The sequence below is a fragment of the Pollachius pollachius genome (genome assembly GCF_949987615.1).
Source record: "Pollachius pollachius genome assembly, chromosome: 18".
In the NCBI taxonomy this organism is placed as follows: domain Eukaryota; kingdom Metazoa; phylum Chordata; class Actinopteri; order Gadiformes; family Gadidae; genus Pollachius; species Pollachius pollachius.
Window position 1 is genome coordinate 8505729 of NC_136951.1, and position 27037 is coordinate 8532765.

A 27037-nucleotide genomic window follows, 5' to 3' on the forward strand; every position below is an offset into this window, starting at 1 on the left:
AGAGACCAGATGGTCAACTCCATTTAAATCTCAGCAACAACTCTTCAGGGCAACAACCGAGTACAGCGTTGCACACAAACATTGGATGTATATAAATACACTTAAATACTGCAAACTAATGTTTTCTAGTCATTTCTATGCAGACTTCATAATTGTCGACTTAAGGACAACATATACCCTGCACCAATATATGGTTGTAGGCGGGCTTAAATCCTGACTACCAATCGGGTTCGTCGTAACTGCCCTGTGTTGTAATCTTCTCAGCCAATGGCGAGGCGTAGCATTCATTTTTTGCCGCACCCAAGTAGGCAGACAGTGGATGGGCGGTGCGAGTAGAGGCGAGGATGCCCCTTATTATCAGTAGGGGATAAAATAGTGAAATCGCCTGGCCTCTTCGCGGAGCATTGTTTTTATTGTATTGTTCCAGCGACAAGTGGGTACGTATTGAATTCAACAATGCAGTGCACAATATGACGAACAGTACATGCAGTAGTGCGAATGTAATAACGAGGTGATGAGTTATTACGGTCTGTTTTCTTTGTGGTTGCTCCGGATAGCAAGCTCGCTAGCTACGTTGCTAATGCTAACGGGGCTCTGCGATCCATGGAGTCTGCAGAGGGGCGTGTGTGTGTGTGTGTGTGTGTGTGTGTGTGTGTGTGTGTGTGTGTGTGTGTGTGTGTGTGTGTGTGTGTGTGTGTGTGTGTGTGTGTGTGTGTGTGTGTGTGTGTGTGTGTTCTTTCTATGGTACTTTTGCTTTCAAGCTGGTGTCTGTGTCCTTGTGTTCCCGGTAACACTGAGGGTACGTTAACTAACCTTAGTTAATGCAGTAATATAAGCGTTAACTAACGCTTCAATAACGGTCTAGTTATCGTTTACCTCTAAAGTCAGCCTAGGATGTGGTCGCTGTGGACCTCGGTGGTTGAGCTCCTGGTCATAGGACTGGATCATGGATGGTGGGGTCGATCGGTTAGTTGTGGTTACACTCAGCTGGTGATCGCTCGTCGTGCTTTAAATAGTTAAAATAGGAGAACGTCAATATCGATGACGCTGACTCATCGCTATGTCTGAAGATATATATATATATATATATATATATATAGTAGGCCCATGTCTTGCTTGTTGTAGCAAATGGAAGACTTTAACGCTAGCTTTGAACGTTATTGCAAAAGCCCCCTATTACCTCTAGGCTTTCCTATTGGCTAGTGTGGATTGATCACTCGCTTTGTTGCCCGACAGATTAAGAAGTCACTATAATGAAACCCTTGGAATGTTTCCAAAAAAATGTCATCATAGGTGGTCATTGGTTATCGTCGTTCCTCTTGGCCATTTGGTGCGTCACTTTAGGCCATAGTGTGTATTACATGGACTGTAAACTGTTAAGTCCTCTGACTAATGTACATCTCCTGTAAATGCAATCGTAAAGCCCCTCCCCCTTCGCTATCCGAGGATTAGCATAGTTTGACTACAATCCTAGCCACCAATATACGAGTCGGTCCGTCTATCTGTGTTTTTGTATGGGAAGGTAACTTCCTGTCCTATTGGGCGTGGGGGTTGTTTGGCGGGAGTCCATAACCCCCTGACTTACACACACACTGTATGGGGGTGGGGGGGGGGGGGTTAGTGGACCCTTCGTCCACTCCCTTGACTGCAGTGCAGATGGAAATGTGTTCCTTATTTCAACTGCCTTTGGTTCACTGGCACCAGGCCTATATTACTCTACACTACCACCCTCCCTGCATGCAAACAGCATCAGCCACAATCTTTGACCTCTCCTCTGCCGCAGCACATTAGCTCAGGAGGAGCTAAAACAGTTATTCCCTTGTTGTATTAGATCATACTTGTCGTTGCTGAAATCTGCAGCGAAAAGATAAGAAAACACCATGTTGTTTTGCTGATGATCTCGCCTCTTTAGGAATGGGCAAATAGACAAGCCTTCGAAGACACTGTTGTTCAAATAATTGTTAAAGCAAGGACCAAACCCTTCTTGTTGCTTTGCTCAACATAATCAATCCATGAGATTATATTTTCTGAGAAACATTTGAGTAGTGGCTGTGTTATGGATACACCAAGGTTTGTTTTGTCTTTTGTGTCTTGTTTTGCCATTTAAATGAGGATTAAACAATAGTTGAATGGATTTCATGAAGCATTTCTGCTGACCAAAGGAAAAATGTGGTGGGAATTATTGTAATGGACAAGTATGGTACGAAAGATAAAACTCTATTGGTCAATCACTGGGCTGGGAGAGAACAGTTGCATTGGGAAATATGAAAGATGATTGATCTGTGCTGGCCACACACATGCAGAGAGCTAGATCGATGGAGAGAGCTATCAGCCGATATAAAGACAAGAGGAGGCCACTTCCCTGCCATCCCCTCCCTTCCCTTCCCTTCCCAGAGACGGCCCGCACACACAGTGACCATCAGGGCCTTCCTATGGTCTTCCTCTTGCGGTGCGGCTCCATATTGATCTTAACCACTCTAAATGTGCAGTCCACTCTGTTTCAAATAGAAGCTTGTGTATGAGTATGCTGTGTCATAACCCAAACGCTACTACTTATTACATACTCTACATTGTGATCCCTTTTCTTCTTCTTTACCTCCATTGATTCCTAACCCTCTTTAGTTAAGTCTTTAGTTTACAATCCAGGGTTGGAGGTGGTATTCTTCATAAGAACAGGCTTTATTTAATAAATTAAAGTAATTGGAAACTGCAGTGATATTACATTCTCAGCAATATGATCTATTGTTTCTGTAGACGATGTACAGGCTTCTTCACTTTGCACCGGGGAAACACAGACACACAGATAACGAGCACCCTGCTGCACATCGTTGGAGGCTAAAAGGCCACTAGATGCATTCCTTTCCCCTCCGTCACTTGGTCAACACGGTGGGTTGGCTATTAAACGCACGCGACACACTCCTACATGCACACACTCACAATAAACAGCAGGCTGCTTGTGGGATACTCCTGCCCTGAAATGACATCCAATGCGTCCAGCTGTGAGATATAAAGACCCTCGCTGGATTGGCCGTCCCTTGAATAACCGAAGGCGTCATTAAACCCATAGAGACAGTGACCCATGGCCTCATAGAAAAGTCGGAATGCTGTACTGTTTTGGTTTTTAAAGGCTTTTTGTGGTGCTTCCATGGGTGTCTGCTAGACTGGCATATTTTTGGAGCAAGATAAATCGATTATTGAGGATTTTCTTTTTTTGTCTGTACATATTTTCATGAGAGCACACTGTTGTTGAGACAACCATTTTAATCACGGCGTCAGTCTCCAGAGGCATCAAGGAAATTCCATTCGAAAGCAAAACTGAGAAAGAAAGAGAAAAGCAGACTGTACCTCCATACATCCACATAATATCTTAATGTACAGATTTCCTCCAACACCCATAGTTTGGTGTTGCTGCTTAGCTTATCTATACATATATTTGCCCTTACTACGATGTTTAAGAAAGCTAACGTGATTTTTGTGAAGGGTTCTACTCCCAGTTGAATTGTTTTGTTTTCGAACCCCAATCTTTGCACACTACATGTAGCCATCTTTGAGCAAGATGCCTGCCTTTACCAATGACCAAACATCATCACAAATGAAAACAACAAAAAAATGAAAAATAAGTCACAAACTTGCATATTGGATATTGTCCATTCGGTGAACACCTTGTTCCCCAACTCTCTTTTAATTACTGTATGAATCTGAGGCATTATTATAGCCGCCAAGGAGCAATAGCAAAAAAACAACACTTCTGCATCTACAGTATTTGCATATTTACTTTTGCTAAGCCTTCTGCATGACTAAACTTGTCGCATGAAACAGCTGTTGGATATTTTGTTTTTTTTCTGTGTTGAACATAGGAAAGTGCAATGAAGCGTGTTTTTTCTGCTTGCTTATGGTCCAGGCCTGGTGACCTTTTGGCCCTATTCAATGTCGTACTTTCTGTATATGTTACTGTCTACTTGACGGAACTGCCTGGTTGTATAGGATAGTGAAATAGGATTATAGATTTATTTTATTTCCTTGTGTCCTTTGTCAAACCTGGGCTGCGCCACAGGGCCATTAGTGTTGTTCCCAAGCTGGGGTTAGAAAAGACGGAACTTGACGGAACTGCCTGGTTGTATAGGATGGTGAAATAGGATTATAGATTTATTTTATTTCCTTGTGTCCTTTGTCAATCCTGGGCTGCGCCACAGGGCCATTAGTGTTGTTCCCAAGCTGGGGTTAGAAGGAAATGGATGTTATCTGCCCTGACGTAATGCTTACATCTGGCCAGAGAACCGAATATATAGGTTGTTGATGTTCCTCAAGGTCGGTCTTGTCTCAGAACATCAGTTGGATCGCAGACTTTATCAAAACATGGGTGTGGGTGCTGCGTCGATGATGTCATCCATTGGTTCTCCGTAGGGACATTTTGAAGCCTGGAGTTTGGCTTGCCGTTCTGCACGTCATGTGGGGAGAGGGAAACCTGGGCAGAGCTGATAATCAGTCGAACCGATCTAGATCAGCAGCACGGCATTTCAAAGTAAACATACTACTAACATAGGTACTTGTTTATCCTGGTTCATGGTTCCACTTTGAGTGGCCATCAACATCCACTATGTTTAAATATTCAGTTCTCCCTCCAGATGACCCTTTTGTACTAGAGCGAATGTCATGAATTGGGATGTTTTGGCACAGGCAAATGGGCTGCAAACTCTTCCTTTATTTCCATGCACAAGTCATGCTAGTTCAATAATTACTTCTTGTCGTGGGCAAATCAGACATATTTTATCTTCAGTGTAATTGCTGCACTATTCTATAATGGTTGGACCAATGCATGTGCATTATATTATCTATAATTGGATAAAGCATATGGCCACAATATTGATTATAAGGTCAAGATTATAACATTACATATGACATTTTCTCCTATCTGTAAATGATCAGGACGTGTGTAGGACATGTCTAACTACATGTGTGGTGATTTGCTGTTTTTAAAAAGTGCATGTTTCCACACAGACTGGCTTGAGCTATATGATCAGCTGTGCTTACATAACAGTCATGGCTGAAGACCGTCTCCAGTTTCCATGGTAATGAGTTTAGTTTCCATAGTGATCGGAGCGATCCTATCTTCCTCCACATTTTAACACGTTGCTCGTCAACAATGTATTTTAAATATGACAGTATGTGGTTTTCAATAAGCATAGCTTCCTATCCTATTACCCCATATCATGTTACCCCATAGCTCTGCAACCTGCTGTAATTGTCTAATGTTAGGATGTGGACATATTGTTGGTAACCTATGCTCTTGCAAATGCCAACTATAAGGCTTGTCTAATGCTCCTGTGTTCAATGTTTAGGCAAGATCTCCAAAAGTTGTATGACATTTTCTGCTATAAAATTGTAATCTATGGTTGGAAATATATAAATTGTAAATGTTTGATGATTTGAACTTCATGATAACTAAAGCATATTTATGAACAAACATGTTATCTAACGTTATCAAATTACTAACAGTAAGGGTTATCGCACAGTTCACACTTAATGGTGAAGGTAAATTTTGTTTAATTAAAGTACATCCTCCATTCAATGTATGTATCTGCTGGGAAGAAGCTTGGATTTGAGGCTCTAAGTCACTCATACTTGCTAAACTAAAAGTAACGCTCCAGACACAATGTCTGTAAGTGCAGAGTCAGGCAGACAGAATAAGAATCGTTGACGAAACATTAAAATCTCCTTATTTGTGGATCCTGCCTAGTGGCAAAAAGCTGACTTCATTCTGGTAATTGCATTATCCTGTCTTGTGCCCGCAGGAAAACGTCTTGGAAAAAGTTATTCTGTGAAAAGTAAAACAATATCTTATTCATAACGGAGTACAGGGTTGAGGGTTGGTTTATTAATGAGCACGTTTGGCAACCGTACTAAGGTCCATCTCTGTAGATGCATTGAAGCCTAACTAATGACCCAGTTGGCTGGAACAAAACATGGGGGCTCTTCAACACCAGATCTGGTTGAGGACAAGCCCTGGACAGCGGTCTGGGGCAGTTCACACCAGAATTGTTGGAGGGAAAGCACAGTACAGCCGTCTCCTCTAGTCGTTTTTCACTGCCTATACTTTATCCCAATTTATAACGCGATGTTTCAAAGAAAGCGACAGAGGGAAGATGCCAGTGAGCCGAATCAAAGTGGATTTATTGTGGATGAAGAGGGCCCCTGTGTGGTTTCTAAGATGGAAGTGTTCCTTGGTGTTTCGACTTCCATGGCAACAATCTGGAATTTCTTCAATCGAGGAAAACGTGAGCTGGTGCCCACGTTTGGGATCGGAGCCCATTTCTAGTGTAAAATTATCAATAACGTTGGTTACGTTATGAAGGTGTCAAGACAAATCGGGGAGTTAAGATGGTCCTTGTTGCAGTATGAACACGTTTACCGTTATCCATGACTAAAACTATTTGGCAGTACCAAAGGTGTCGATTTTATTTTTTTGGATTTAGCTTAAGAGAGAACTAGATTTGATTGAATTGAGAAATCCTGAAATTAACTTGCATTATCATCCAATAACATCATACAAAGTATTAAAAGCTCTATCAAAGTATGCACTGAGAGGACGATTTGTGTTGTGTTCGCGGTCACATGCTTATGAGTTTGACTCTCAGTTGTCATGGAAGCGGAGGGGACAGTTTTAGCTATTTTTTAACTAATGGTCTATCTACACACTGTAGTCCATTGTCTGAATAATGGTGACTGACACTCCGATCACGGCAATTTAGAGTCCACAAAATTGGGCTGTTGGCTTCTTGTTTCAGGCAGTCCTGGCGTGAACATGATACTAACTGGGATCACCCATAAACCTGGGTTTGTATCCAAAATGTCATCCTGTTTCCTGTGAGGAAAACACAGGCGGTGTCTCAGTGTCCCTTTCCACCTCGCCCGGGCCTCCGCTGTCGGGTGCGGACTTTGTGATTTCCCCCCTTCTGGAGGGGTTTGAGCCACAGGAAATCGACAGAGGGGGGAACAGGACATCAATACCAATCCCTCTGTCCTGAGAGTGGCAGGACAGGAAGTAGAGTCGAGGTCGGGGAGGGGTGTTGTCTAGCTCACTCAACATGCACTTCTACAGTATCTACTGTGTTACCTTGAGGAAGCCTCTCTCACTGTCCATCAGACAGCTCAGGGCTCGGGCTCCCAGGGGCCTCTCATCCCCGCTGACCACTTCCTGTCTTCCGGACACGCCTTGCCTCTGAGAAGCCTGATTGAGTGGTACCATTAGGTGACATGGTGTACGGGTACAGTAGAGTAGGGCTGGTTAATGGAATGAATCAATGATCATACGAGATTGATTATAGATGCTTCCCTTTGCATTAGTTTCTAATCATTTCCCTATTGTTCTCCATTTCTTACTTTCTTTTATCTTATTATGACTCACTCACTCACTCACTCACTCACTCACTCACTCACTCACTCACACGCACATCAATACAAAGTCCTAGCTGCTAGTGTTCAACAGTGTAGAATAGCACAAGCAGACAAGCTAAGCATATGTAAAATATGATGTTGATGTTACCACTGTGTAGAATCAGATGCAGCTATTTAACATCTGAACCGTTGGAGAGTAGGCGGCTGACGTTCAAGGATGTGTATGCAGAGCAGGTCATGCACTTGTACTTCTATCTACTTCCTTCTATGTCCAATTATTTTTTTTAGAAACTGGCCTGTGTTGCTCAACTGGTTGAGCATAGGTTAACACTGCCCTGGTTGGAGTCACACTGGGGCAGTGGGGCACCCTTTGCATGCACTCATGGTATTACACTTTTGTTGGCTTTCATCCAAATTCCTCCACTTAAATAGATGAGGAGATTGGTGCCTTATTCATCACAAAGTGTCCACCAAATGACATAGAATATAAAATATAAGCATTCAACTGAATTGTTTTCTGATGGAAAACTTGGAAGGCAAAACAAAAGCTTGTTTCTTTTTGACGTTCTATACATTATCCCGCTTATTACACGGCTACTACACTGTCTTTTTGCAATTTATTTGTAACCAACATTCGTAGTGTTGATCAGCAGAGAAATAGACTGCCGTTAACGTCGCTTAGCAACCGAAAACGCTGGGGTTGACAAGTTACCGGACTACCTGCGGAAAGTTACCAAAGACGTCATTAGAGGCAAAACATCCTTTGTATTCCTTGACAGCGGTCAATTATACTTAGCAACGGTGAATTATCAAATATAATTCACCGCCGGAAGTTGTGAAGGGCCCATGCAAGTGAACGGAGCGTTCCACGGCATTGAGAAGAGCCGTGTAATAAAATGATATGATTCATATCAATCTAATATGATGTTGTACCCCGAGTTCCGCTTCAAATCTAGACTGGGCTTGCCGTTGAAGATAAACGGGCCGGTGTCCCTAAAGAATTTCAGCATTTCAATTCAGCCATTTTTCGAAAAGCGTGCAGCACGGCTTTTTCAAAACTTGAACCCCCCTCCCCCTCCCCCCCGCAGGAGGTGAGTCCAGGATGAACGGCGATTCAGGCGCAGGGGTGGTGACGGCCCCCCCACCCACGGCCGCCCACAAGGAGCGCTACTTCGACCGGGTGGACGAGAGCAGCCCCGAGTACCAGCGGGAGAGGAACATGGCCCCCGACCTGCGGCAGGACTTCAACATGATGGAGCAGCGCAAGAGGGTCTCCATGATCCTGCAGAGTCCGGTGGGTGGGACACGCACACGCACGAGCACACGCATAAGCACACACACACACACACACACACACACACGAGCACACGCATAAGCACACACACACGCATAAGCACACGAACAAGCATACGCACGTGCTCCTCCATGAAGTTGTGTCACAACATTTTTGTACATAAGGGTCAATCATGAGAAAGGATAACAATATTTAGTCACAAAACTTATTTAATAATGAATTGGATATGACGAGATAAACAGGTCCCTTTACCCTTGTTTGTGTTACTGCTGTAAATAGGAAAATGATCTTCTCAACATGTTTGTCCACTAGAAGGAGCCAGAGGGTTCTTGCTCAATGGACAGCTGAGCATTTAGGCGATGATATTTTTAGGTATATGCAGTTAGTTGTCCACTGTTTCTATCAAATGAACATAGGCAAAGAACGACTATTGGAATGTGGCTTTTGAAAATAGGATCAATGTGGGATTATGTAAGTAGCAAGGTTACCAGTGGTGTGTCCAGATCTGCGTAACACATTACAGTATCAGCCGTCAGCCAATAGTTAACCCTTCAGCTATCTGCTAGAACTAGTCCTGTGTCTTCTCTCTCTGTTCCCCGCCCACGTGATGTGTCATGTGACCTGCCCTTAAAAAAACTAACATGGAGTGGAAGAGGCAGCTGAGCCAAGGATAGCCAAGTGTAGGCGTGTGTAGAGGAGGGGACGACACTCGAACCGCGACCGCACGGCAGTTGGCTTCCTCTCGTGTGCGTTCCTCTTCGCCGCTCTTGCACCGACGCCTGACTACGTTTTGATCCGTCTGCAGGCGTTCTGCGATGAGCTGGAGACCATGATCCAGGACCAGATGAAGACGGGCAAGACCCCCACCAGCCTGCTGGCTCTGCAGCAGATCGCCGACTTCATGACCACCAGCATGCCCTCCATGTACCCTGCGGCACCCCAGGGAGGCATGGCCGCGCTTAACATGAGTGAGTCCCCCCCCACCCCCGATCGGCCTCAAGGGCTGTATGGGGTTTCTCTTCATGGCGATTATTAATGTATATGCATGTTGAAATGTTGACTAACGTGTGTTCCATACAAGGGACTGGCTTTTTGATGTTTATGATGTACAAGAGCGTTGACTAGTGTTTGTTTGACAGAGGGTGTCAAAGTGAAACAAAAATAGACCTGTGTAGCAATGTTGTTTTGTGTGTTATAACCTTGAGAACATCCTACGTGATGCATGTTCTAACGTACGAGTGGGAGACCCGATGCATAATGATCTGCTCCTATGTTTGTTCACCCTCTCCTCTCATATTCCTCTCTCCTCCTCCTCCTCCTGTCAGGCCTGGGCATGGTGACCCCGGTGAACGACCTGCGGGGCTCTGACTCAATCTCCTACGACAAGGGCGAGAAGCTGCTGCGCTGCAAGCTGGCCGCCTTCTACCGGCTCACAGACCTGTTCAACTGGTCCCAGCTCATCTACAACCACCTCACCGTGAGTCAGACCGGTCCTCGTCGGCAAGGCCTCACACAGACGACAGACTGACACAGTCTGCAGGGATTTACGTTTTTGGTTCATTTTGAAGTGCTTGGTCTAGCGCGCAGTGTGTAATTGACTTATGAAAGGGAGACATTTGAAGGTTACCTAGATCTTCTAGGTGATCTTCGAAATCTAGATCACCTAGATGCCTAGATTTTTTTATTAATCCCAGGGGAGGTTGTTGAACGCTGTGGTTGAAGAGTTTTTTGCCCTCCAACAAAAAGGCTACACTGCATGATCGTCCACCAAATACCTCATCTAATCTTTCTTGATCTTTTTAGGTCAGGGTCAACTCGGACCAGGACAACTTTCTGATTGTCCCCTTTGGGCTTCTGTACAGTGAAGTCACTGCTTCCAGTCTGGTAAGAATCTTTTTACAATACTTCAAAAATAGTCATTTTTGTAGATGGTACATTTCACTCCTCTTGACCTAACATTTTCAATTCGCAATCTTGAAAAAATTGCAATGCGTCACGAACCACACATCACATCGCTACACGTGCATTCAAAACACACACACACACACACACACACACAAACACGCTCACTCTCTCGCTCACCTCTCCCTGGCGAGAACACGCCCTGCGCTCTGGCCTGTGTCTGGAGGGGAGCCCCCTAACCTCCCCCCGTCGCCGTGTCCCAGGTGAAGGTGAACGTGCAGGGGGAGATCGTGGACCGGGGGAGCACCAACCTGGGGGTCAACCAGGCCGGCTTCACGCTGCACTCCGCCATCTACTCCTCCAGGCCCGACATCAAGTGCATCGTGCACATCCACAGCTCAGCGGGCGCCGCGGTAAGGAGCACACTGGGCGCGGCGCGGCCCCCCACCCGCTGTGCTGGTAGTGGGTTTAAGGACAACGCCAGTCTGGGGCATCAAACCAGTGTCACCCTCTCTCCTGGCTTCCCTAAGACGTTTGTTACCAATAGAGTCAAATCACTTAGTTGGGCCAATTCTTTCTAAAGGCTAAGTTATGGTTCCACGTCGACGCGACGCAAGGGGTTTACTGACCCATTATGTCCTTGCGGACCCTCCTTGCGTTCACCTGCAAGGGTCTGACGTGCGCCTCCCCAAAAATTGTAACCTTGCGTCAAGGCGGCGCAGCAGCAAGGGCTGTGGTCGGTCCGCTCACTAAAACCCGACGCAGAACCAAAACGGATCACGACTGCGGCAAAGCGCCTGCGTGATCATTGGGGTGCGTCAACGTGGAACCATAACCGGGCCTTCAGAGCATTATGCATCAACGCCCCCTCCCAGGAATGTAAACAAAAGCGATGTAGTGGCGTGGATGGGCCCGGTCCCAGAGCGCTCACTGGGGCTCACCTGGCGTCCACAGGTGTCGGCCATGAAGTGCGGCCTGCTGCCCATCTCCCCGGAGGCCCTGTCCCTGGGCCAGGTGGCCTACCACGACTACCACGGCATCCTGGTGGACCAGGAGGAGAGCGTCCTCATCCAGAAGAACCTGGGGCCCACCAGCAAGGTAATGGGGAGGGGGGATGGATGGTGTGTGTGTGTGTGTGTGTGATGATGAGGTCTGTGTGTGTGTATGCGTGTTTGAGTGAGTGTAGGTTTGAGGTGTGCGCATGAGCGGGTGTGTGTGCGTGTGAAGGCTTGTGTCGTAACAGCACAAAACTTCTGTTGCCGTCTTCTAATACAGTTATTGAACAGTATAAATCAATCATTTTCAATCACCAACCACACAAACTCTCTGTGTCCCTGTTCAGGTGCTGATCCTGAGAAACCATGGCCTGGTGGCCGTAGGGGAGACGGTGGAAGAGGCCTTCTACTACATCCACAACCTGATCACCGCCTGTGAGATCCAGGTAAACACGGCCACACCCCTCCTCTATTCTTTTCAGGGCACGCACGCTTGTTCTGCCTGATCTAAAAGCTGTGTGTGTGTGTTTTGGGATTGCTGTACAGAACAGACTGACATCGTGTTTACTTACGTTGTCGCCTTTTATCTTTCTATGTTTTTTCCTTGTCTGTTTGTCTCTGTGTGTATGTCTATCTCCCTGCCCGTCTGTGTTTTTCTCTCTCTTTGCCTCTCTTTCTCTCATTGTATTTCTCTTTCTCTCTCTCCCACTGTGTGTGTGGGTGTTTGTGTATGTCTCTCTCTCTCACCCCATCTGTCTGTCTCTCTATCTCTGCTCTCTCTCACTGTCCCTCCTTGTATCTCACTCTCTCCCTCCCCCATGTGTTCGTGTCTCTCTCTCTCTCTCCCTCCAGGTGCGGACCCTGGCCAGCGCTGGGGGTCCAGACAATCTGGTGATGCTGGACCCGGGGAAGTACAAGCAGCGGCCGCGCGTCCCCGAGACGCCGGGCGACGGGACCTCCACGCACCCCAAGTGGCAGGTCGGGGAGCAGGAGTTTGAGGCCCTCATGAGGATGCTGGACAACCTGGTAGGAACCAAACAAACCTAACACCGTCCCCAGGGGTCCGCCCACACCACATTTGGTTCGGGTCCGACCGTGGTAGCGTGCCCCTTTTCGACAGCCTCACCTCGAGGCGACCAGCACGCCAGACTTGTTCTGATGGACCCCGACCCGTTTGACGAGCCCTACGACGTGTCCCCTCTGTGTGTGTCCTCTCGGTCCCCAGGGCTACCGGACCGGCTACCCCTACCGCTGCCCCGCCCTGCAGGGCAAGGGCAAAAAGTACAGCGATGCCCCCGAGCTGCCTCCCCACGCCCACCCCCACGCGGGCTCCTACTCCTACGGGGAGGACAGTGACTCAGGCACGCGCTCCCCGCTGAAGCACAGCTTCCAGCGCGGCCAGCGGTCCGCCGCCCCCCCGCTGAGCGAGGAAGGGGCCGACAGCGCCGGCAGCCCCAAGGCGAAGGCTAAGGTGTGGACGAACATAACACACGATCACGTCAAACCGTTGCTGCAGTCGCTCTCCTCCGGTGTCTGCGTGCCAAGCTGTATTACCAACTGCTTGGTCTGTGCCTCAACCTTTACTGTTCCGATCCTATTGTAGAGTGCTCTTGGTTGACATAGATGTGTGCATTTGCGTACGTGTGTGTGTGTGTGTGTGTGTGTGTGTGTGTGTGTGTGTGTGTATATCCGCACCGCTCCCTCGGTGCGGTGTATATGCACGGGTCGCGTTGGGGGTGGCATTCTGAGACTCTCGGAGAATGTTAGGGTAGCGTGGCTGCTAATTCGGTTCCACACGGACACTGCACTGTCTGAAGTATTTTTGGACATCATTTAGAGTCTTTGCGACTTTGTTTACATTTGAAGATCTTTATTTCCAACTAAGCAGTCATAGTGATATATTTAGCCTCTCTAGTCTCCTATATATTGGATATACATAGCAGGATAGATTAATAGATTAGATAAATTGCTCTCCCCTCCTAAAGCTTCAAGATGCCACTCCAGTTGCCCCCCCCCCGGCGCATGCTCTTGATGTTGCATGAGATGCAGTGATATGCATTGTGGGTGTTGTAGTTTTCCCCCAAAGGCGCTAACCGCTGGAGGCGTGGCCCGGGCCCGTCACTGTGCAGGCGGACGTCACCAGACGTCAGCCGTGTTATTGTTGCATGTATGCAAGACCCCCTCCCTTCCCCCCCACCACTTTTAGTCACTGATAGTCGTACATGTCAATGTCTTTTGTCTACGCATCTTAATGTCGCCGTTTTGTAAAGAAGTTTATACAGTGAGAAAAAACCTTAAAAGTAGTGTATGCAAGTGAATCTAGGGTAATTAAGAAAACCTCCCTCCGTCTTAAACGTTCAGTGTGTAGAATGTAGTAGCAGCTAACTAAGGAATAAATCAGTTGAACCCATCACGATTGGTTGTCTTTGTCACCATTGACACTGTAGATGTTGTAGGAAATGGCAGAGGTACTTTTAGTTATTGAACAGGGAATCAACCTCGAAAAACAAACCTCTCTAAAACATGGATGTATTAAAGAACCCACACCCACTTAATCATCACATCCCCCTAATCTGCAAACTTCCATTCACTACATGGTTTTAAACTCGGATTAAAGCTCCATTATCATTGAATCCTCTAAGCACACAGGATATTTTGGTGAAAGGACGGAGCAGGCTCACCTTCCCTTGCTATCTCAGGTAGTCTGAGAGACGGCTCAACTTCTCTGACACTTACACATTAACGCAACAGTTTGAAGCACATTTCATAGACAAAATCGCTCATTATACTGTTTTTAAACAACAACCGAGCTCAATCAAATCAGTCAACAAACTTTTCCTAGCAATGGGAATACTGACCGCCTGCCTTCCTACAGCTCTGCCCAAAACACATCTTTATAAACACATTCTCTCTAGGGCTGTTAATTCTGGGCTACTGAAGAAAAGTGACGCTCTGTGGAACAAGATCCGCCCCCTAATTAATTTAAAGGGCTCATTCTAGGGTAACAAAAGCACAACAGTTCACTGGGTGCCAATCCATTCTACACACTGCACCTTTTGACCTGACCGTATTTTATGTTGGAAATTACGATTCCTGAATTAAGTTATTGTCCCTCAAATTGTGCATAATTGCACCTAACACATGACACACGTTGGACATGCTGTGCATTGTACAGCAGCAGCCAATAGGAGCAGCCGGTGTTAAGCCATGGCCTCTACATAGGGGTCCCTGCAGCTCTCTAACTCGCGCCCTAGAGCAAACCTCCCCCACTGCCATCCCCCAAAATAACCCCCCGCAACCTCTCCTGTACCGTACATTTCGGTTTGCTTCATTTAATTTCCAGTTTTAAATTGTCTATGATTCCCCCCCCCCCCCCCCTCCTCGAGATATGACATATCATCCAGTCGCACGTGTGGATCTATCTGAAGCCAGGCAAATGACGTTGACCTTTTGACCTTTCTTGTTGGGATAGTAGGAAGTGTTGTGTTGTGATGTGAGGCTCTTACTCAGTGAGTATTAAGCGTCTTATGTTCACCCCCCATACTCACTCGAACCCTCTCCTCCTCCCTCCCTCCCTCCCCCTTCCTCCAAGCTCTACAAACAAGTCATTCAAATTCTCCTCATCTAGCTCCTAGTTTGGCTCTTTTACAGCTCAGCTTCAAGTCTAAAGGAATGAATCCATACGCTTATTTACAGTTTCTTTAAGGCGTATATCTTGATTCATCTAAAATATGTCTGGAAATATCTGCATGGAAGCACAGCATTCTTGTTTTGTTTTGCTATCACAGCTGCTCATTCAATTACATTGGTCCTAGAAATTGGTAGTGATTTTATTTTCCAGTCCAATCCCAGTCCCATGCTGAGCATTACCACCTTAGGAAAAAAGTCCCAGTCAGCGTGAATAGTTTATTCTCTTTCAGTGTTTTTGGTAATGCAATCAAATGTGTGAGGCTTTTTCACGGCTATACACAAGTCTGTTTATCTGTAGAAGGTGTAGGGTTGTCCACAATGTGTGGAGGTCAACGATGACTATAGAATACATTTTTATGTTGTTGTCTTTGGCGGAGCGGGTGGGGCCTCTGTCGTTTCTCTCTCTCGCTCTCTCTCTCTCTCTCTCCCTCTCTTTTGCTCTCTTTCAATCTCGCTCCCTCCCTCTCTCTCTCTCCCGCTCTCGCTCAGTATCTGTGTTGTCCTCGTCGTCTGTATGGTAATGACTTTGGTGATGCCAGCTCACTGCCAAGCCCCCCCCCCCCGTCACTGACCAATCCCGCTCCGTAAGCCCGCCTCCCATCTTCCATCGGCCATCCTCCTCACACGGCGGCCCTCACCCCTCCTCCCCTATTCCTCACCCCCTCCACCAAGTTTGCATCCGTTTCCATCTTTTCAGTTGGTCCTACAGTGTGCCGATTGATTACTCTTATTAAACAATCTTAAAGTATATCAATGGTGATGATGATGATGAACATGAGGGAAGAACGGTTGTCGGCAACGCAGTGGAGTGGAGTTATGGTTATGTTCGTCCTGGGGGCCTAAGCAACATGACCTACGGGCAAAGTGATACTCTGTGTTTGACAAATGGCATACGTCTTGTAATCATAACTCAAACTTGTCATGAGACGATATTGACGGACCTCTCTCCTTAAAATAGGACTTTTGTTTTGTTGTTGTTGTGATGCGTTGTAGATGTCATCATCATCTTAGATGGTTATTTATCTGGAGTTTGAATTCAGTGTCAGCGCATCATCATTGGTACACTGGACAGAGGCCATCTTACCATTCAGTTATTTTATGGTCACCTTCTCTGATTTCAGTTTGATCAAGCATGATTCTTATTGTATTGTTCTTGCCTGTGTAGTAGTTTTGTCTTTACGTGTGTTATTGTTTATATTGGGTCTTTTTTCCGTTGGCTCGACCCTTGTTTTAACTGCGTCTCGATCCCACAGTGGACAAAGGAGGAGGGGCAGCGCCAGGCGGCGGTAGCCAATCAGTTCATCCCCATGAACACCAACCCAAAGGACGTCCTGGAGATGAGGAACAAGGTAGACCCGCCCCCTGACGTACAACAATGCTAAAGCATTATGATCAATTAAAGCACTACTATAACTAATAATTCTTCTTATTATAATCGCCTTGTATATGTTCAGTTCAACATGTCTTATCATTATCATCACTTTTAAAATTTTGTCCAAATGATAACTTATTTTGGGATACTGTGTGTTGATTCCTCATTCTACAAAAAAAAGAAAGGTTTCCTAATGTTACGTCAGGGTTCCCCAAATTCCTCCATTAATCCTCTCCGCTCCATCCTCTGTGTGTGCCCCAGATTCGAGAGCAGAACCTGCAGGACATCAAGACCGCCGGGCCCCAGTCCCAGGTCCTGTGTGCCGGCTCGGTGACCGAGCGCACCTTCACCCAGGTCAGTCTAACCCCCTGTCTCCACTCCAAACCATACAGACTGTTATCGTACGCTAGGTCCCGCCCCAACACCATAACCGACCATACAGACTGTTATCGTACGCTAGGTCCCGCCCCACCACCATAACCGACCATACAGACGATAGAGTACGCTAGGTCCCGCCCCACCACCATAACGGACCATACAGACTGTTATAGTACGCTAGGTCCCGCCCCACCACCATAACCGACCATACAGACTGTTATCGTACGCTAGGTCCCGCCCCACCACCATGACCAACCATACAGACTATCGTACGCTAGGTCCCGCCCCACCACCATAACCGACCATACAGACTGTTATCGTACGCTAGGTCCCGCCCTACTATCATTTATGACCATACAGACGTTAGAGTACGCTAGGTCCCGCCCCACCACCATAACCGACCATACAGACTGTTAGAGTTCGCTAGGTCCCGCCCTACTATCATTTATGACCATACAGACGTTAGAGTACGCTTAGTCCCGCCCCACCACCATGACCAACCAAACAGACTGTTATAGTATGCTAGGTCCCGCCCCACTACATAAGCGACCATACAGACTTTGCCAGTATGCTAGGTCCCGCCCCACCGCCATGACCAACCATACAGATTGTAAGAGTATGCTTTGTCCCGCCCCAACACTATGTATTGCAGTGTGGTACAATACGTTGAGGTTTTGCTTTGAGTGTCTGTTTGTTTTTCGTCTTGGACATAAACAAGAATTCAGAAAAGCTTTTTAGTTTGCTTTTTTATTTTTGTTTTGACAGCAAACTGATTCTACAATTGAATTAGTTTCTTTGTTGAATACAATATCTATCATTATATGCAGTACATCCTATAACACACTGCTTGAATGGATAGTATACTCTAGTCAGTAGAGTGAGGGCTTGAACTGAGGACTGATACCAATGCTGTTCACCAGTACACAATCATCTATTCAATATCATTCGGAGAAACATAAAGAGTGGAAGACTTAAAGCTCAGCAGACAAAAGTGTTCTGTGTTGCTCCCTAGAGCAAGGGGTGTAACTGACCTTATTCTCTGACCGCAGAAAGTGTCTCTCTGGCAGGTGAGTAGCACGATGTGACGTCATGCTAGCCGTCATGCTAGCTGTAATGCTAGCCGTCATGCTAGCTGTCATGCTAGCCGTCAAGTTCAGGATCCCTACATCTTTCCCCGGTTACTTTATGGCTGCTTATTATTTAATTTTATACTATGATTCTCATTTGATTTATCCTTTTGCTTGGGAAACCGTGTAATTGACAAACAGAGTTTGTCTATATACCTGGAAGGCATTTTCAATGGAGTGCGGTTTGCATGCTGTACCTCTATTTGGTGGTGTGTTCGACACACATTCATACACCATTCATTAATGATACATGCGCAACAGATGGACTGTGGCCTGAACATCATACACCTTTTAAAATGCATCAGGGGGGACTTTAAAGCTCTAGGGCCTTAACATGCACATTGCATGATGAGAAAGTTGGTGTGAACCAAACTACTGCAACTACAAGATATTAAACTAACAATGCATGATTATAGTCTTTTGCTTCCGCACCTTTCATTGATCATTAGCTCCTTGCAAAAGTGTGTGTGTGTGTGTGTGTGTGTGTGTGTGTGCGCGTGCGTTGACATACCTGGATGTGTGTGCGTTGATATACCTGGATGTGTGTGTGTCTGTGTGTCTGCACGCGGTCATACGTATAATTGTTTGTGTACGCACGTGTCGATATGTGTGAGTGTGGACATCTGTTGTATATGTGTGTAAGCGTTTGCGTGGGTATCCACCCTACTAACACTGGTGCATGTGTTTGTGCCGGCCTGAGGACCTGTGATTGTGTGGGCGTCTGAGCGATGGGTCTCCCCCCCACTGGGCTTACATTGCAGGACGCACGTCGGTCCGACTGTACGGAAACTATCGATGGCCTTGACGGCTCCAGCGGCTCCTATAGTCCTGCTAAGTCTTTTAGAAAGGTACTTCTATAGCACCCGTTGGAATCTGCATCTCACATCGATTATAATCAGCACCTAAACGCCACCGTAGATCTGGGAACCATTGGGAAGAGCGACGCACTGTGACTGGAATTACGTTCCCCCAGATCCAGACACTAACTGGAGATCTGGTGACACAAGGCAGGATCATTATATTAAATGACCTCAGGATCGGGTGAGATATACCCCTAGCATAGCCTCCTGGTTTGAAGGATTTGCAAAGAATGGATTTGAGATTCAGGGACTACTTATCATTTGTTTTTATTATTTTTAAAGTGGAAACTGTTGGTGGGATTATGTGAGATGGTTTTCCTGTTCATAATGTATTTTTTTTTTGTCTTTCTTTATTCTAAATACGTAACATTTTCCTGAAACAGCATGGTTGGCATTGACTAATCATATTCCTTGCTCTTATCTAACCCAACCAAGTTAAATTGTGGTGATTTTGGATGTTCTTTCACATACCATGTACGTAAATGTATGTCTAAGGTAATTCTGTTATGCCATGATACTTGATCATACAAATTAAAACATACCGATCATAACAAATTATTTTGATTAAAGAAAAACTACTGAAAGCAAAACGGTACAGATTTACAGAATGTAAGAAATATCTTTTCACAATCTTTCAAATCCTTAACAGGTTACACCTTTGGTGCTCTTTGTTTTTGTCATGCCTCCTCTTGGCCTGCAGGGGGAGCTGGTGACGGCCTCCAAAGCCATCATCGAGAAGGAGTACCAGCCAAGGGTCGTCATCAACAAGCAGGGGCCCAACCCCTTCAACCGGCTCACGGACCAGGAGCTGGACGCCTACCGCAAGGAGGTGGAGCTCAAGCAGAAAGGCCCCGAAGGTAATGGAGCACAAGGGGACGAGCAATCCGCAGTCAGCCATCCTATGTGATGGATCGGGGTGCACTTTGATATGTCATAATCACGCTTGACAGAATCACCCTTATCATTTTACTATTTGTTTCTGATGATCATTTCGTCTTTTGTTCCATCTGCTGTAATTCATATTTTCGAAGGCGCTAGTATGTGACGGGTTGCGAATAAAGCCATTCCTAGATAAAGGTTACCCAATGACCCCCAGTATTTTCTTTACTATTTTACACACACACACACACACACACACACACACACACACACACACACCTCAGTGCCCGGGAAAGGTGACCAACCGAAGTCGGAGTCGACCGCATGTGACGGCGCACACTCCCAACAGACAAAAGAAGGAACCTCCTCGACCCTCCAACTGTCTGTCAGTACACCATCATCTTCTTCTTCTTCCTCGTCATCGTCCACACAATCAGAGAGCGCCGCGCTGCCTGCCACGCCCGCAGCGACTCCGCTCACCCCCTCCTCCTCCAACTCTGCGCGCACCCCCGTCGAGCCGGACCCCCCGTCCTGCGGTAACCGCGGCGACGAGACCGCCGACCCGGGCGACGAGGAGGTCCCAGAGTCCCCCCAGATGGAGTTCCACTGCGCGGTCCTCCGAGCGTTGAGCAAGGAGGTGCCCGGTCTGGAGAAGGAGGAGAAAGAGGGGGCTGACGCTGAGGCCGGCCAGGGTCCAGGTACAGCAGAGAGACAGAGCCACCGCGGGGAGGCTCTTCTGCTGCTAGAGCAACCAGACCCTCCTTTCCCTCTTCCGTCCCGCCTTCCCAAGCTCCTCATTCAACTCATTCCCCCCTCTGCTGGGAGCCAGGGCCCTCCTCAAGTCGGGTGTGTGGTGCTGGTTTAATGGGGGGCTGGTCTGTGGTGTTTGATGGTGTGGTGTTTGATAGTGCGTGAGGCGGTGACCCTGCGCACCGTCATGCTGTCTTGAATCCTCCCTGAAGTCTTTGCTTGGTTTTATTGTTTCGACTGACGGTCACAATGCATTGGGTCATATGGAGATTTATGATGCATGGAAGGCCTACAAGATCGATGAACTTAGGACAAGTTTGTGTCACAACAAAGGTGTTACACCATCAACAACAACAAGGGGAACTCATGTCAAGACACAAGCAAAGGTTTTCTTACATTTTTTCCTTCCAGTCTTGAAACGGTGTGCTTTTGGGTCTGGCTAGTGCTTTGTTGGTTTTGTGACGTTATTAAAAGCCTGTTTTTAATAATGTTGCAGGCCGATTGACACAAAGAATGTCGGTTGTGGGTGTTCTGCTTTGGCTTTACTTTCTTTAAAGTCAAAGAATTCCTTCCCTGTGTGCATCCTTTCCCCCCCCCCCCCCCCCCCCGCTTACGGCGGGTTTACGGAAATGTTTGGAAGCCCTTATAATTCATCCTCATGTTGATCCGTCATGAATGTTGTTAATGTGTGTTTGATCGTTTATTTTCCGTCTTCCCCATCAGACGAAGAGCACCCCGCTGAGGAAGAGGAGGAGGCCAAGCAGCCGGACCCCACCTGCACCCCACCCAGCACCCCGGTCCGAGTCGAGGAAGAAGGTACGTGGCCCACTCTGATCACCCTGGCTGCCATGGCCCTGCCTGTGCCCCTCCCCCCCAGCTGCCTGGAGGTTTGGCTTGGGTTGTTGTGCCTGTGAGTGTGCAGTGGACAACAGGAACAACGCAGGCGGAGCGTGGGGTGGTCTCGGGGTCCGTCTCAGCGTGTGTCGGGGGGGGTTCCGATGCGTTTGTGTTGTGTTTTTTATGTTTTAACCAAACAACTCTTTGAGAGGTGACGTTTTGTGTGGTTGTTGTAATAACCGACCAAGAGGATAGTTGTGTGGCGTCGTGGGTTTTGGATGATATTCATGCAAAACCGTAATTAGGTAGAGCACTAAGAAATAAGCGAAGACGACGCGCACATAGGTAAGGGATCTATATTAGAGCAACTTTACTTGATACTTAACATTAACCCTCAGTTCCCTCTTGGTCCTTATTACCATTGGATTACACCTTAACTTAGCGCCATCTGCCTTGTTAACATTAAGGCTGGTCGGCCTCAGAGATAATATCAAATAAATAGATATTCTTTGTTATTAAACGTAATCTTCTTGGAAATGAGCCATGACTCATGTGTAAGGTTATAAGGTTCATGTAAACACTAGTCTAGTTTGAACTTATATCACACAGCACAGCGAGCTAGATATAACGAGTGGGGAGAGAGGGAAGGATCTAGGATTTAGGACCCACGGGGTGTAATCTAATATGAACAATATTATAACACATGCCTTTCGATGTAGGATCTCCTTTCCCCTTTCACTTCCATTCTCCATCTTCCGGGCTCTCTCCCCGAGGAATGGAATCTCTCCATTCTTTTCTTTTTTATCATTTCCCCTTTTTTTTACTTAACGCAGTGCCTGTGGTTTGATCTGCATAGACATTTGTTTCTACTTGTGCTTGTTTTTTTCCTTCTTTGTGGCTGCGTGCTCACTCAGGAGATGGAAAAGCAAAAGAGTACCTGTTACCATAGTAAGTACGTCCAATCCCCATCTGTCTCCTGTTAGCCCCGCCCCTTCCTCCCACAACTACTCACCTATCACGTCCATGCCTCAGTACTGACCTCGCCCCCCTGCCTCCACTACCAACCCTAACTGCATGACTGTGTTCTTACTAACCCCCGATTGGCTGCGTTGACGCCTTACCGCCGCCAATCCCCCGGGGGCAGTCTCTCTGACGACACCAGAACCCGTTCCTCGGTTATTGTTGTTGAGGCGGGGTTTGTTTCACAAGCACCTCCCTTCTCCCTGGAGTGATCAGTAGAAGGACCAAAACACAACGTTAGAAGTAATTGTGAACACAAAAGTCCAATGTTATTGTATCGTTTATTGGCTGTTAGGTATGTTTGGCAACTTTTATTGACGCAGACAATTAACAGTCACATACTTGACTTAATACATATTCGTTCTAAGAAAGACATAACATTGTATTGTGATATGTGTTGGTAGTGATGTCAAGAATGACCACAGTTTCTTCTTCTTCTGTGGTGTTCAGGGAAGTGGAGATAGCCAGGTGAAACAAACCCCCCCCTCAGCATATAAATCCAACCTCTTTTTACTCTGTGTTCGCTAACCTTCCTACCCTGCATTCAACCACTGTCTCACCACCTATCCTAACACAAACAACCAACCACCTTACCCTATATGTTATCAGTCATGAAACAACAGGTAATGTATGGGTCCTTTTCAGAAATGTTGTTGGGTTTTCTGTGTGCTCTCTTTACAGATGAGTCTTTCACCAGGTAAAACAAAGTGTTGGAGTGTGGGCTTTACAGGCAGTGCGGCATTTCTAATAGTCCTTGTTTTTTTAGCTTTGGTTCCTGCTGCTGATAACATGGCTCTCCGATATACCAGCCATAAAGCCTGGCTGTGTGGTGTTTATTATATGCCTTCATTGTGTCCTTTTAAAAACAAAGGGATAGTGCTCTGTGTTTGTCGATGTGTTTGACATTTTGAGTCCGTTAGCATGCCTGTGCTCTAAGTGGCTATAATTGTTTGGCGCTATTGAGTGCACATAGTGTGTGCTTTTCATAAGGCTTGGGGCAGCGGACTGCGTGTCGTGTTTGTGGTTGATTAAAACGCAGCCACATTTGGTTCGGTGTCCCTGTTGGACCTGTTGAATGATGGCATTGTCACAGCGCTTATTACTGTCCCCGAGTTGTTATTTATTGAATGTCAAGTGTTTCTATAGAGCACGATCGCGAGCGTGGCATATTGTTGTAATTATTCAACGTCTGAGATAAATTTGATAGCTGTGCTTCCGGTAAACAAACTGAAATTGTGTGACTGTGAGACTGGCTGGCTTATTATACAAGTCCTGACCTAAGGTTAACATGCGGCTGTGAGGCAGATCCACCTGTGCTTGTCTTTATATCGAGGTCGCTACTGCTGCTGCTGCTGTGGTTCTTCTGGATCTTTCTAGACACTTGTATTTATTCTTTCTTACACAGGGTGCAAATGAACACGAGAACCGCACTCCTTAAGATTTGCCTGTATAAATGAAGGTAAAATAAGAGTTGGAGTGAACATGTGATTACACTTAAGGAGGTTTTGTGGCCTTTTCTTTTATAAGACGGAGTGGTTGTTGGGGAAGAAGGCATTTGAGAAATGATGGCAATCTTATCCTTCTGAAAGATACAGATGAGTTTATTGATCCCGGAGGAAATGATTTAATGGCTCTCAGGAGATTCCGGTGTATGTTTATGAAGTTAGCGTTCGCTTTTTTGTCATCCCTGAGCATTGGATTCCTGTGAATGCTTAGCGTAGGTTAGTTGAATGTTTGTGAAACATCTATCCTACAAGAGTTATATTTTATCTTTTTCCTAGCTTTTTGAAGGTAAAAAAAAAAGGTTTTCTTTTAATAAGTTTGTTGGTACATTGTAATAATTTTGAAATTTGCCTGTTCATAGCTTGTCAAAATGTTTTATCTTCTTTAATTATTGACGGGTGCCAATTCTTTTTTGGGCATCTAGTGTGTTAATTGTCTGGCAATGTTGTATCAATGTGGCTACGTTATTTCCTGGGGTCAATAATAATAATCGCAGCAGTCAAGGTGAAGGCCCATCCCGCAGACATGTCAACTCTATCACCCACTGACTAGCCCCTCCCCTCGACTTCCTTCCCACCAATCACAGAGTCCCTCCCGGATCCCACCTCCAAGGACGAGAGCGACGGCGCCACCCTCCGACAGACCCTGCCCGACCTGACCCCGGACGACCCCTCCGACGCCACCCCCGCACTCCCGGAAGCCGAAGACTCCGCCCCCGCCCCGGTTGCCACGGAAACGGTGGCTGCGCCGGAGGAGGAGGCGGCGGCGACGGATGCGGTAGTGACGGATGTTGTGGCGGCGGTGGAAGGGGAGGAGCCCGGCGAGGAGGACGGGGAAGAGTCCCCCAGCAAATCTCCCTCCAAAAAGAAGAAGAAGTTCCGCACTCCGTCCTTCCTGAAGAAGAACAAAAAGAAGGCGGAGGCCTAGAGGAGGAGAGCGATAGGTCTGTCTTGGGAGGGGGGGGAGTCTGGCTTACGTCTCTTTTATTTTATATATATAAATATAATATTTTTCGTCCTCTGCCATTTCACCCACTGCGAAAAAAGCCACTCACAAACACTTGGAGTCCGTTATTTTCAATGTTTTGATATTAGATTCATCATTGGCTTATTAACCTGCGTCTCCTTGTTAGAGTGTGCCAATTTTTTATACAGCATAAAGCAACAGGTTGGGCGGCTTTAGAAATGTTTGGAACTCTTAGTGGCTTCTTAGGTCAGAGTGATGTAATCACTAATTTTGTTTTTGCCTAGGCATTTTATTTTTGTGCACGTGTAACTCCACATGCTCACACACTGGATGTGTGTGAACATGTTGAGTTCAGGCTTTTATTGTCCTGCCTTTAACATATTGCTCTGTTTTTACTGATATGAGCTGGGATTGTAACAAAGGACATTTGAGTCTTCTGAGTATGAAAAATGCAAAAAGAATAGCCTGAAAGCCTGTTTCCTCTTACTGGTTCCAAAGTGGAAAACTACAATTCCTAAACCCACTTGATACAAGATACAAGCAACAAAGTCGGCCATCTTGTGTTGAGAAGATCATATGCTTAATCCATAGGCAAAATAAAATCTGATTTCTATCTTCTATTGCAATAACCCATTCATAACCTAAATCCATGACTAAATGTCCACCAACAGCTTCCCACCAATTTTTTTAAACCAACCTATGAAGATGTTTTTCAAATTGATAGAGCAGTATGCTTCGCTGTATGATAACTATATGAGCTTTAACTTGCGTTGCTAGGCGCTTGATGCAAATCTCGAAGGGTGACCGCTATACAGCTAATGTTAAGGATAATATTTTTAACAGTATCGCCTTATGTGCTGTTCAATATGAAGGAATGTGGTAAAAAAAAACCTGGTTTGTTCACTTTTTTCGGTTGCTTTTACCTTTTTAACCGGCTTGCTTTCGACATGGGTGCTGTCTTCTTCTAAATACAATGAAAAGCAGAGTCTACACACAAATGTCTAATGCTGAATGAATGGTATCTCATATTTGATGTTATTTTGAGCTCTCGTAGACCTGCATTACGTCTGTGAAAGCACTGTGAACCGGTCTTTCTTTATAAACCACTTCTTCTCATGTCTCAGTCACTATTCGAATGTTGCAATCTATAAGAATAGGCGATGTTTGGGGTATCACTTAGAGAGAGTTTTACGTCCTGAAAGCTTCTGTGCAGACACTTTCCTGTGAAAAAAAAAAAAGTATTTACTCTGTAATGTATAATCGATGATGGGAACACAATAAGTTTGTTTTGGGCTTGCCAGATTAACCACTCTGAGACAAGAGATGAAATATCAACAAACTCTGCCCAGGGGAATTGACGAGTCATGGCTATGAAATGTTTCTTCCTTTTTTTTTCCTTTGAACAACATTAGGTACCAAATGGGATATTGAAGGTTGACAGTGTAGAGGCCTGATACATCCTTGCTTTTGTTATATAAAAAAAAACTACTATGGTGTATTTACAATGTGTCATGCAAGCGGAGGAAGGCTAGGCCCATATAAGGACTGCATGGCATTAACCTGCATATTGCTGTACTCCCTTACATGACCGTAAACTCTCGCGACCCTCCACTATTGTTTTGTACTTTTTGCATTACTGAGCTCATTATACATGATACTAAAATACTTGTGATGAAGCATTTTGTTCTATCCACTATTCAATTTTTCTTTTGATTCACACACATTTATGATGAATTGTATTTACTGTCTGACCCATTTTCCATTTTTATGTGTTATCCTGCATCTATAGACTTGCAATCAATGATTCTTCATGGTACTGTTGCTTTTTCATCCTTGAATAAACACACTACTGTGAAAATGTATTCCCTTGGTACACGTGTGTTTTGTTTGATCAATGTAAATTATTTAAATCACATCTTACATGTGTATTGTGCCATAGTTATATTAAAAAAGTGATAAATAACTACAAACACATTAACTAATATGGGATCAAGCTAAGACATATATGTATGCATTATTGTATTTAAAATTCCATATGCATTATTGCTCACCAGTTACACGTTGAGTGA

General features: G+C 45.8%; 1 protein-coding gene across 5 annotated transcripts; it reads left to right on the forward strand.

Moving 5' to 3' along the window:
• Nucleotides 1–299: 299 nt before the first annotated feature.
• On the forward strand, nt 300–26824 carry add1 (adducin 1 (alpha)). Of its 5 annotated transcripts, none has more exons than XM_079755635.1 (17): nt 300–437; nt 8484–8689; nt 9495–9657; nt 10015–10166; nt 10493–10573; nt 10855–11004; nt 11546–11689; nt 11934–12032; nt 12439–12612; nt 12812–13057; nt 16530–16625; nt 16910–17002; nt 19714–19870; nt 20177–20590; nt 21366–21458; nt 22394–22427; nt 24589–24686. In XM_079755635.1, coding segments are annotated over exons 2-17 (2289 nt in total). In that variant the 5' UTR covers nt 300–437; nt 8484–8497; the 3' UTR covers nt 24590–24686. The 5 variants fall into 5 exon arrangements, with proteins under 5 accessions (XP_079611761.1, XP_079611762.1, XP_079611759.1 ...); XM_079755636.1 differs by lacking the exon at nt 24589–24686 and adding an exon at nt 23905–23920; XM_079755633.1 differs by lacking the exon at nt 22394–22427 and having other exon boundaries at nt 24589–26824.
• Nucleotides 26825–27037: the final 213 nt, after the last annotated feature.